This window comes from Gobio gobio (assembly GCF_949357685.1).
Source record: "Gobio gobio genome assembly, chromosome: 6".
NCBI lineage: Eukaryota > Metazoa > Chordata > Actinopteri > Cypriniformes > Gobionidae > Gobio > Gobio gobio.
In genome coordinates this window covers 7,170,698-7,183,377 of record NC_137102.1, presented here as the reverse complement: position 1 = coordinate 7,183,377, position 12,680 = coordinate 7,170,698, and the positions used below count along the sequence as shown (strand labels likewise).

The 12,680-nt window shown below is 37.2% G+C and overlaps 1 protein-coding gene across 3 annotated transcripts in view; it reads right to left on the bottom strand.

The window, feature by feature from the left end:
* Window positions 1-331: 331 nt before the first annotated feature.
* The window catches only part of LOC307128062 (RALY RNA binding protein like), a 35,042-nt gene continuing 22,693 nt past the window's right edge, over window positions 332-12,680 (bottom strand). Inside the window, exons 3-9 of one of the 3 annotated variants that reach the window (XM_079819640.1) lie at window positions 9,581-9,653; window positions 9,445-9,492; window positions 3,991-4,145; window positions 3,638-3,751; window positions 3,198-3,346; window positions 1,460-1,497; window positions 332-1,285 (exon numbers count right to left, since the gene is read on the bottom strand). In XM_079819640.1, the coding sequence (XP_079675766.1) occupies window positions 1,465-1,497; window positions 3,198-3,346; window positions 3,638-3,751; window positions 3,991-4,145; window positions 9,445-9,492; window positions 9,581-9,653 (572 nt within the window). In that variant the 3' untranslated portion in view covers window positions 332-1,285; window positions 1,460-1,464. The remainder of the gene's footprint in view (window positions 1,286-1,459; window positions 1,498-3,197; window positions 3,347-3,637; window positions 3,752-3,990; window positions 4,146-9,444; window positions 9,493-9,580; window positions 9,654-12,680) is intronic. The other 2 variants (XM_079819639.1, XM_079819641.1) reach the window with 2 other exon arrangements.

The following is a 12,680-nucleotide window of genomic DNA, read 5'->3' as shown; positions in this document are numbered from 1 at the left end:
GAGTCAAAGTATCCAAAAATAATGTATTTAAAGGTTATATCTTTCTGGATATTATCTTTAATAAATGTGTCGATATAGAAACATGACCAAAATAAATGATAAACAGTTTCTGTGTAAACTTGGCGAAATGAGAATCTTGTGTCAATATGAATTTTATATTTAATCGTAAAATATTTAACAGGGTAAAATGTATTTATTATTTTGAAAGACACTTATACACAATATTTTTTGTTGTAAGGACCAAATCTTTTTCCAATTTAATTTTTTTAATAAATGATTCTGTGTCTTAAAACTTAGTGAGTTACCTACCTTTATGTTGTTGTTTTTTATTGCAAGAAAAGAAACAGCACTGCAATACATTCACATACAATTAAAAGGACATACATCTACAACCAGCGTGAAATACCCAAAAGTCAAAAAGCTGATACAACCGGTTTTATTTCACAAATGTGTGACAATATTAAACACATAAAAATAAAAACTTTTCAGATGAGGTATAAACCACAATAAAATATAGTAAAGAAATGGATAGACATGTAAAAGGTAGCATTTCTAATAATGCATGAGACATCAATCATTTATGATAGTTTACTTTACTTTCAATAAATATGACTTAAATATATGCATAATCATTTAATGCCGAAAAATAAAATGCACATAGGCTACGATATAACATTATACCTATATTTGTAAACCTTTATGACAATGACTCTTAAGTTTGTCACTTGTTTTTCTAGACAAAATACATGAATTATTTTACATATTTCGTTGACAGCTGAAAACCAAAATTACAGTTTTCACCGTTTTGTTTTGTCTATTTACACATATTTCATGTATGCAGATATCAGAATAACTTCATAGATCTCACTTTCAAATTTCTTACAAAAAAGAATGAATGAACAAAATAAATACACATACAGTACATATATCATACATTAATTAATACATAAATAGTTCAACAATTCCAGCTTGATATCTTCCAAAAATAGTAAACATGACAGGTCTCAGTCCTAAAAAAAAAGAAAAAACAGACAAAAAAAAAGAAAACTCTTCAATAAAAGATTGAAATATTTTTTTAGAATAATAGACATAGTCTAACAAAATGTATATTTCTGTGGTATTATTACTTTTTATTATAAGAAAACTTGAAAGGCTGAACACTGAATGAAGCAAATAAGAACTTTTTGCTTGCTTGATTGAAGGTCAAATTATGAGAAATTTCAGATATTAATGGCTTAAATAGCTTTTCATTTACAGGGCATTGCTTCAAAATGCTGAGGTCTGTCTGGAAATGATGAGAGTAGTAAACTGCTCAATACAATGGCATTCTTACATGGAGAGCAGACAGTGTCAGGCAGTACATTTCACAAAACTCTCGAAGGACAGAGGCAATTTGATGGTGTCAAATAATAGAGAGAATTATTTCAAACATAATGTGGCATGCATTTAAGGTACAAACCTTGTTCAGTTGTCTACATCTGATATGTGGTTTTCTACCTGGGATTTAACACACATACACACGATTACATCCTATACCAGTGGGTCTTACTCATATATCAAATTAAAACAAATGACATTTCAGTTTAAAGTTTAAAGGGATAGTTCACCCAAAAATGAAAATTAGCCCATGATTTACTCACCCTCAAGTCATCCTAGAGTATATGACATTTTTCTTTCAGACGAATACAATCGGAGTTATATTAAAAATGTCCTGGCTCCTCCAAGCTTTATAATGGCAGTGAATGGCTGTTTCTGTTTTGAAGTCCATAAAAGTGCATCTATCCATCATAAAAGAGCATCTATCCTAATAATAGTGCATCTATCCATCATAAGTGCATCTATCATCATAAAAGTGCATCTATCCATCATAAAAGAGCATCTATCATCAAAAAAGTGCATCTATCCATCATAAAAGAGCATCTATCATCAAAAAAGTGCATCTATCCATCATAAAAGAGCATCTATCCATCATAAGTGCATCTATCATCATAAAAGTGCATCTATCCATCATAAAAGAGCATCTATCATCATAAAAGTGCATCTATCCATCATAAAAGAGCATCTATTATCATAAAAGTGCATCTATACATCATAAAAGTGCATCCATCCATCATAAAAGTACATCCATCCATCATAAAAGTGTATATGTCCATCATAAAAGTGCATCATAAAAGTGCATCTATCCATCATAAAAGTGCATCTATACATCATAAAAGTGCATCTATACATCATACAAGTGCATCTGTCCATCATAAAAGTGCATCTGTCCATCATAAAAGTGCATCCATCCATCATAAAAGTGCATCTGTCCATCATAAAAGTCCATCATAAAAGTGCATCTATACATCATAAAAGTGCATCTATACATCATAAAAGTGCATCTATACATCATAAAAGTGCATCCATCCATCATAAAAGTACATCCATCCATCATAAAAGTGTATATGTCCATCATAAAAGTGCATCATAAAAGTGCATCTATCCATCATAAAAGTGCATCTATACATCATAAAAGTGCATCTATACATCATACAAGTGCATCTGTCCATCATAAAAGTGCATCTGTCCATCATAAAAGTGCATCCATCCATCATAAAAGTGCATCTGTCCATCATAAAAGTCCATCATAAAAGTGCATCTATACATCATAAAAGTGCATCTATACATCATAAAAGTGCATCTATACATCATACAAGTGCATCTGTCCATCATAAAAGTGCATCTGTCCATCATAAAAGTGCATCTGTCCATCATAAAAGTCCATCATAAAAGTGCATCTATACCATAAAAGTGCATCTATACATCATACAAGTGCATCTGTCCATCATAAAAGTGCATCTGTCCATCATAAAAGTGCATCCATCCATCATAAAAGTGCATCTGTCCATCATAAAAGTCCATCATAAAAGTGCATCTATACATCATAAATGTGCGTATACCTTTTATGATGGACAGATGCACTTTTATGATGGATAGATGCACTTTTATGATGGATAGATGCACTTTTATGGACTGCAAAATAGAAACAGCCATTCACTGCCATTATAAAGCTTGGAAGAGCCAGGACATTTTTAATATAACTCTGATTGTGTTCGTCTGAAAGAAGAATGTCATACACACCTAGGATGACTTGAGGGAGAGTAAATCATGGGCTAATTTAAATTTTTGGGTGAACTATCCCTTTAATGACATCTCACCAGTTCTTTGTTTACCCTGTCATCATATCCATCATCAACTTCATCTGTCACGTCCCAGGACCCTCCTTCCTGATCCACATCCTCTCCAGAATTTTCTTCTGTCTCACTATAGAGTGATTGATAGGCCTTCTCATGCTTCCTGTGGGCTTCTACACAATAGAGAGATTGCAGACAAAGAGGTAAATGAGATTAAAGTGCGGCAAACGGCTTAAGTGAATATTTATGGAATTAAAAGGTAGCAAACTCTCAAGTAAGTAAAACTAACACAGGTATGTGGATGCCCTTCTGCCAGCCTAATTTGTGTGTGTGTGAGTGCTGCTGAGTGCTGCTGTTTTCGATCTCCTGCACTGACATTGAAAGTGATGAAGACAAGTGTTTTTAATCTACCTCCTGCCAACACGGCCTCTACCCTGACAGCAATGTTCATTTCATCCTCTTACCTGCTTCTGCTAACTGCTTCCGTTCAATCTTCTCTAGCCTTCCCAGTAAGGAGTCGATCTTAATCTTGATCTGAGACAGTTCTTTCTTGATTGTCAGGAGCTGATCGGATTTCACTTAGATAAAAAAAAAAACACACACACACCCCAAAAATGATGAGGATACATATATCACTGTGATTTTATCAGCTCATTGTTTTACTTTTAGTTTTAAAATAGTTATGGTTGGCAGGGACATGCTATGCCAAAGTTCACGTTGGGACATGGTGTTCTTGGGGCTAAAACATGATAGTGGAAATTGAAATGACATGAAGGATTGACTTGGAATGATGGACAAATCAAAGAGCATGAGGAACCTGACGACAGCCTTCTTAGGTAAGAAGAGCAGGTGGACATCTTTGGCTGGAAAGAGTTTTTCGTCCTGCGTGTGGAGAGTGCAACCAAGCGGGAATGCTTGATAGGGATCATTGCCCGAGGGGATGGTGCTAATCGTCCATGAATGTCAAAAATCCTGAAAACATATTGTACAGAATATCTTATATATGATTATTATTTTTATTTATCACTTTCAAACGTTTTGGGTCAGTAAGATTTTTTTAGCAGCAATTTCTGCCATTTCAATTCATCAAAGACTCCTTGAAAAATGTATCGTTTTCCACAAAAATATGTTTTAAAATTGATTGATCATGCCGACTACAAACTATTTGAATAGTAGCCTAGTACATATACACATTGAGTTGATTTTTTAGCCAAATGTGTCACTAAAACTGCTATTCTACAAATTATTTGTTCTTTTACTTTATGTTAGGTGTCCTTAACTACTATGTACTTATAAATAAGTAAGTAATAAATAAGTAATAAATAAGTGCAATGTACTTATTGTGCTCATATTGTATTGTGAAACACTTTTGCTGCTATTGCGGTGGGATACAGGGCAGGTTTAAGGGTGGGTTAGGTGTAAGGGAAGGCTCAACAGTGTAATTACAGATATTAATTACAGCTGTAATTGCATGCATGTATTTTTTTTAAATATGAGTACAATGTAAAAACATGCATTTATGCATTGTATCAAATGATTATTTAAAAGGACACTTAATATAAAGTGGGACTGAGTTTTTGTATTATTATTAAAAGGTACACTATATAACTTTTGGCCCTTGAGCAGTTAAAAAAAGTTTGCATTGGTTGTGCTTCGGCTCTGTGTGGTGGATGAATTTGACCCTTTACAATAGATAATGCTTTACCGTGAACTCTGTTAGGGAGCTATATGGCAGTTTACCTGTTGTATAAAATACCTTACTCACCAGTTGAGTAATAAAAAGGTCATCTCAGTGTCTCTTTTACAACAAAAGCCAAGCCAATGTTGATTCTTGTTTTATTACGAGCGCTGTCGCATTCTATTTTTGCCAGCAGACTCTCCTCTGTTCAGCGTTTTTTTTAAATGGGTGTGTAACAAGGTATGGAAGAAGGAGGCGGGAATGCCATACACATAACCAAAACATTACATAAATTGTCCAGGCCTGGTGTTCTCTCATCCTTTACTCCTTCACATCCTTCGCTCTTCCTTTTATGCTGCGTTCACACCAAACGTGAATAGAGCGTCAAAATCGCGTCTACCGCGTCTAGTTTGACGCTCAAACATTTTGAATCCATTCGCGCATCCACAGCGAATTGGATGCGCGTATAAATTGAGCGTTTGAAGCGAAATAGACAAATAGACAGATAGTTCAAGGCGCTCCAGGAGAAATATGTCATAAAACACCACTCTGCCTCTTTTCATTTTCATTATAAATATATATTAAACATTAAAGGGATAGTTCACCCAAAAACGAAAATTTTATGTTTGTCTGCTTACCCCCAAGGCATCCAAGATGTAGGTGTCTTTGTTTCTTCAGTAGAACACAAATGAAGATTTTTAACTCCAACCATTGCTGTGTGCCAGTTTTATAATGCATGTCAATGGGGCCTAATTCTAATAGTGTAAAAAAAACATGCTTAGACAAATCCATATTAAACCCTCGGTTAAGATCGGTTTCTGAGAGAAACCGGACGGTATTTATGCAATTATATCACCTCATATCAGACGAACGCCTCAGCTCTCCAGACTGCCATCACTTCCCGTGAGTGAGGTCGAAATTCCTGCCGGGTCATAGATATATACATAGATTCCTCATTAGTGCCTGCGTGGATCGCTCGAATGAGGTATCTATGTATACATATCTATGACCCGGCCAGAATTGTGACCTCACCAACAGGAAGTTATGGCAGTCTGGAGAGCTGAATCATTTGTCTGATATGAGGAGATATATTTGCATAAATACCGTTCGGTTTCTCTTAGAAACCGATCGTTTCGTGTCTTAAGACATCAATGTGTCTTCACGAGCCGCGGGTTTAATTTGAAGTTGTCTGTCCATGTTTTTTTTACTCTAATAGAATTAGACCCCATTGACAAGCATTATATGAGTGACACACAGCAACGGTTGGAGTTAAACATCTTCATTTGTGTTCTACTGAAGAAACGAAGACACCTGCATCTTGGATGCCTTGGGGGCAAGCAGAGAAACATAAAATTTTCGTTTTTGGGTGAACTATCCCTTTAATAGCCACACAAATGTGGTCCAGGGAACTCCTACATTATCTTCACTGCATGTTATATTTAAATATCCTAAAAAATTAAGTTATGAAACTTCTCTTTGCCCTCAGTCAAAACGATTTGGCAGACAACAAATTATAGATTCATGACACCAAAGATCAGAGCCAGCGGCAAACGCCAGAAGGACTAGCTGAGGAAAGGCTTGTCACAGTGTCGGGTTTGTGTTTCCCCGGGTGACCACAAGAGGTCCTCCTCCCCCACGGTGTCATTCACTCCTAAACTACATTTCCCATCATCCTGTTCTGTCACTCATTGATTATTGCACACAGCTGTTTCCCGTCACCTTGTTAGTATCTGTGTGTATATATACCCTGTTTGTTTCAGTGTTGTCACGGAGTCCTTGTTATATGTCATGTCACTGCCGAAGTCTGGGTCACTGTGTTCTTGTTCTTGTTCTTGTTCTTGTTCTTGTTCTTGTTCTTGTTCTTGTTCTTGTTCTTGTTCTTGTTCTTGTTCTTGTTCTTGTGTTTGGATTGACTATTTGGAGTTTCACCCTTGCCTGGACTGGTTTTGTGAGTACGGATTACCCTAATAAAGATACTGCAAATGGATCTTACTGTTTCCTGTGTGTGTGTGTCGTGACAAGGCTGCTCTCGCCGGGGGTAATGAGCGCTGAGCGCCCGGTGATCGCCTGGATCTCACAACTCCAAAAACTTAAGACTATTTTTTTTTTTAAATAGGCGCTCTCTTTATAAATAACCCCCAGATTTGAGCTTTAAACAACTACATTCTCACCTGAAAAAGTCTTAAAACCTCAGTTTGTGACACAATAGTAGTATTTTTAAATTATGCAGGGTTTCTCATAACGTCACTTTACCACATGACAGCAGCGAGCAGGCTGCTGGCAGCTTCAAACGTGTGAATGCACAAAAGCACCACTCGCGTATAACGCGCGTATCGCGCAAGACGCTCAATTCGTAAACTGGATGCGCGAATGAGGTGGAATTGTGTCTATCGCGCCGCAGGACCTCCAGGCGCGCGTAAAGCCGCCTTTCCATTGACTTAACATTGATATCACTCGCTCCTGACGCTCTATTGAACGCAGCATTATGCTTCCGAAGCTCCTCCGAGAGAAACTCAAGACTGCTCAGCGCACAGGTGACGCTCATTATCAATCACGCCACAGGCCTTGCCCCGTTCTCACGGCCCTCGGCCTCGTCCTGCTCGCCACAGGGTGATTCCCCTGAGGTTTGAGATTTAGCTCCATGTCAACCTATCTTGCTCGTTGTGACCACTAACCTATGCCAGTCCCACACCATACACGCATCAAAGTAGCCGGAGCAATTGTTCTCTATTTACGGATATGAAAATACACACAATGAGTATACGCAATTTCCCGCTAAAAACGGTCCTGGTCTAAAATATAAACACTTGGCTTACCATAGTGAATCAGAGTAAGACATGTTTTGGAAGGATTGATGACGCATTGATTCATTATTTAATAGGGGTGTGACGAGATCTCGTGCCACATGATCTCGCGAGACTGTGGCGAGATTTCTCGTCAAGGTGAAAAGCTGTCTCGCATCATATTGTCATGACCTGGTCATGGCGGAGTGTGAGGGTGAAGTTAGGATAGAATATGCCAACGCTACGTTTACACTACACTTCCACTCTAGTTTTGCTTTTTATATAAATAAAAAAAATGTAATTCAAGTGGATAACGGTCGCTTCAATTCCATCATCTCATCCAACACGAGCTGTTCGAGTTGACAATAGTGCGCAGCACTGCCACTGATCACGTGACGAGAAGACTGACTGGACCGTGGCGGAGGATTCGTTGTGCAGCAGAAGTGTCAGACAAATGTCTTATATTTTAAAATGTGCATTCAGCACCACCGCTCCCATTCAGACAGTATGCGCGATTGCGAAATTGAAAGTGAAAGTAAATGGGAGCGCGCATTCAAACGTGATTTCAATACGTTACCACTGTTTGAAAGCGACTCCCTGAGCCATGCGAATATCTCCCAATATGGAAACTATCTAGTTGTAACCATCTCTTAGGTCTGTAGCATGCTTGAAGAAAATGAATATTGAGTACTTTGATTGTGGTTCTTGTTTGCACTTAATATCCATGATCAATTTGTGGGAAGGAGTTCAGTTAGGAGGTCAAAAGAAGCTCATGTGCAGTTCTAAGGTCTGAAGAGACAGTCATACAGGAGAGAAACCAGTCAGTTTAGTTTTTGGCAAAAGCTTTACAGTGCTTGTTGTCTTTTACTGCATATGACAATTCATACTCAGAAAGTAGAACTGACATGACATTCATTACAAGTTGATTAGTTAAAACATTTCAAATGCACCTGCAAACAATGTATTTCATCATTGAGGATTTCTTAAAAATACTATGTAAAAATCTTTTTTCGTCTCGTGAGATAAATGTCTCGTCGCATCGTTATTTAGATGCTGTTAGTCACTATGTCCGGGTACCTTTAATAATTAACAAAAAAATATTTTAACTAATGATCTAAGACCCACTGTACCCCATTTAAAAATGACCTGCTTTAATCCAATAATTCCGTTGTACCAATCTGGAAACTGACATATACATGTATAGAATTTCATTAAGCTAAAGAGATGAGAGAATATCTTAATTAGTCTATAGACATGCAAAAGAGCACTTCTTAGTCCCTCTCCCCTGAGATAACACTTGATAAGCATAATTAGGTTTTTCTTGCATATTTTGAACTAACTGCACTGAAGGGATTTTGTTCGTTAGCACACATATATTTTCCACGGAGAAGTATAAAACGCAGCTCTGCCAAATGAGGAGTGAAAGCAAACACGAGGAAATGTCAGAGGAAAGATGACCGGCGTGTCTCGCGCTGCTCAGTTAACGACCCAGCATCTTTCTGACATTCAGCTAATGTCTCACAGGAGACGAATGCTCATCATTAGCCTGAGCAAAGGATCGAAGTCAAACCCATAAAATTACATTAATTATGGATATTAGGAGAAGCTCTTCCTCGACTTTTTAGCTTTTATTTTTCTCTTCACATCACTTTTTCATAGCTTAGAAAAGGTTAAACGAGACATGGTGGATCTTAGCTAAAAATTTATTTAACAAAAACATATTTCAACTACTGAAATACCTATGCAACTCTATAAAATGATTGGGTATCTATGAATTAATGCATTTTCCTAAGTAATTGCATATACATACCTGGTACAGAAATCATCCCTGTAGAAATCATACTCAAACTCATAGCCACTTAAAAGAAAGAGAGACAAATGTTATTTCAATCTTTCCATGTCTTATGATTACAATGAAGAAAAAAATTTAAATTTAGTTGTCTTACCTGTATAAGGAGAAGGGACGCTTGGATCCTACTTTTGGCCTGTAAGGGCGGGGCTCTCCAGCCATGTTAATGTCTGTGGGAAGAGCAAAGGACATTGTGAAGGGACAAAAAAAAAAGCATATGCTTTCCTTTTTAATATAGTCTCCTTCAAATAAATGGCTAAAAATGGCCAGTGAATATAATGGACATAGAAAAGCCTCTGCGCCCTCTGAAAGAACATAGGCATTATGCCAAAGAATAAATAACTGATGGCTCTCATCTGTCTCATCAGAAAGAGAGATGCTATAAGAGCACACACACACACACACACACACACACAATCACTCCTGAGTGCCTTTCAAGGTCACCCGGCACGTTATCCAGAAGGACGGGCTGCCTGAGTGCCTGACTAAATCACAATTCGGGGCTTTAAGACATTTACAAGCAATTTAAGCCTTCACTCGGATGAAGCACAAAACAAAGCACTAAATCTGTGAGGAAAAGTGGTGCACTTTCAGAGTTTAGATTAGTCTTTGCCTGACTGAGACAAATTTATTATGGAAGCATATACAGACCTTTTAAATGGAGACGGTCACGCTCTGAATATATTTATGAAGTTTCAAAACATTTGAATAAGAGGGTCACTAGAAGGAATATTGCAAATTATACTCTAACATATTGGAGTGCGACTGAAGCGCCTGAGGAAAAACAGTTGACTGGGAAGATCAGGTTTGTTTCATCCTCTTTAATTAGTAGCTACTAATTACAGCTAACCTTCAGCGATGAGAGGAGACGTTTTTGACGGTAACACAGAAGCTTTATATAAAAAGAAAAAAATTATATAATTACGTTGACTTAAAGGTGTAGTTCATCCACAAATTTTAATTCTGTCATCATTTACTCACCCTCATGGGACAAAAAGATTGGACAAACTAAACGATTTCTGAAAATGAAACAAAAAACAAAAAGTGGAAAAACATGATGGTGAATAATTGATTGATTAATTTTCCATCTATTTAAAGGTGCAGTGTGTAGTATTTTTGAGGATCTATTTGTCACATATCTGTCTTGTCTTGTTGAGCACATGTGGTGTATTGTATATTTTCTAGCCATGTGCTTTGGGTTGTCATGTTTTGGTTAGTATTTTTACTTACTTAGTATTTTTATCTTGTTTTCAGTCCAAATATCTAAAAAGTCTTACATTAAGAAACATTTACTAGACAAGCAAAAGTTTTTGTCTCATTTTGGGGGAAAATAACTCAAAATTAAGGGAGTTTTTGCTTAAAATAAGCAAAAATAATCTGCCAATGGGGTAAACAAAATAATCTTAATTCAAACAGAAAACAAGATTATTTTGTTTACCCCATTGGCAGATTATTTTGCTTATTTTAAGCAAAAACTCCCTTAATTTTGAGTTATTTTCCCCCAAAACAAGACAAAAACTTTTGCTTGTCTAGTAAATGTTTCTTAATGTAAATTATTTTAGATATTTGGACTGAAAACAAGACAAAAATACTAAGTAAGAAAAGCATTTTTTGCAGTGTATGTCTCCCGTTTCCCCGTGATCACTGTTGGTTTGTTTTTGTATTTGTTATTTCTGATTATGCTCCCGTTCCACCACATCCCAAAGATGCTCTATTGGGTTGAGATCTGGTGACTGTGGCGGCCATTTTAGTCCAGTGAACTCATTGTCATGTTCAAGAAACCAATTTGAAATGATTTGAGCTTTGTGACGGTGCATTATCCTGCTGGAAGTAGCCATCAGAGGATGGGGACATGGTGGTCATAAAGGGATGGACATGGTCAGAAACAATGCTCAGGTAGGCCGTGGCATTTAAACGATGGACAATTGGCACTAAGGGGCCTAAAGTGTGCCAAGAAAACATCCCCCACACCATTACACCACCACCACCAGCCTGCACAGTGGTAACAAGGCATGATGGATCCATGTTCTCATTCTGTTTACGCCAAATTCTGACTCTACCATCTGAATGTCTCAACAGAAATCGAGACTCATCAGACCAGGCAACATTTTTCCAGTCTTCAAATTGTCCAATTTTGGTGAGCTCGTGCAAATTGTAGCCTCTTTTTCCTATTTGTAGTGGAGATGAGTGGTACCCGGTGGGGTCTTCTGCTGTTGTAGCCCATCCGCCTCAAGATTGTGCGTGTTGTGGCTTCACAAATTCTTTGCTGCATATCTCGGTTGTAACGAGTGATTATTTCAGTCAAAGTTGCTCTTCTATCAGCTTGAATCAGTCCATTCTCCTCTGACCTCTAGCATCAACAAGGCATTTTCGCCCACAGGACTGCCGCATACTGGATGTTTTTCCCTTTTCACACAATTCTTTGTAAACCCTAGAAATGGTTGTGCGTGAAAATCCCAGTAACTGAGCAGATTGTGAAATACTCAGACCGGCCCGTCTGACACCAACAACCATTCCACGCTCAAAATTGCTTAAATCACCTTTCTTTCCCATTCTGACATTCAGTTTGGAGTTCAGGAGATTGTCTTGACCAGGACCACACCCCTACATGCATTGAAGCAACTGCCATGTGATTGGTTGATTAGATAATTGCATTAATGAGAAATTGGTGTTCCGAATAATCCTTTAGGTGAGTGTATATAAATTATATAAATTCTTAAAAATCTAATTTGACTTAAGTTTGATTTTAAAGATTCAAGCAAACATCAGAAGGTCTGGCCTATGATAAGATGATATTTTATTCTGCTGTAGGTTCTCGTATCCTTTTGTGGCGAAGTAATCTGCATTAAAAAATGTATTGAATGGGGTGAAAAGTTTTGTGGAAGTCATCATGAGTTTGATCACAATGAACTTTGCATTCTATACTAATTTTACATTAATGCTTTACATGATTTACATTGAATTTGGCAGACACATTATCCACTATGTATTTAAGCCATACATTTAGTTAGTCCATGTATCCAAAATCAAACCCCTGAAACTATGCCATCCTGCATGGTTTGAGCTACAGGAACGGCCTCATGTAGTCCCTTTGACTGCTTTAATGAGGAAGCAAGTGATTCAAGTGCCTTTAAGTTCTCAATGATTTTGTGAGATCTTAATAATGGTTTCTTGGGAGACAATATGAACAGGCTGAC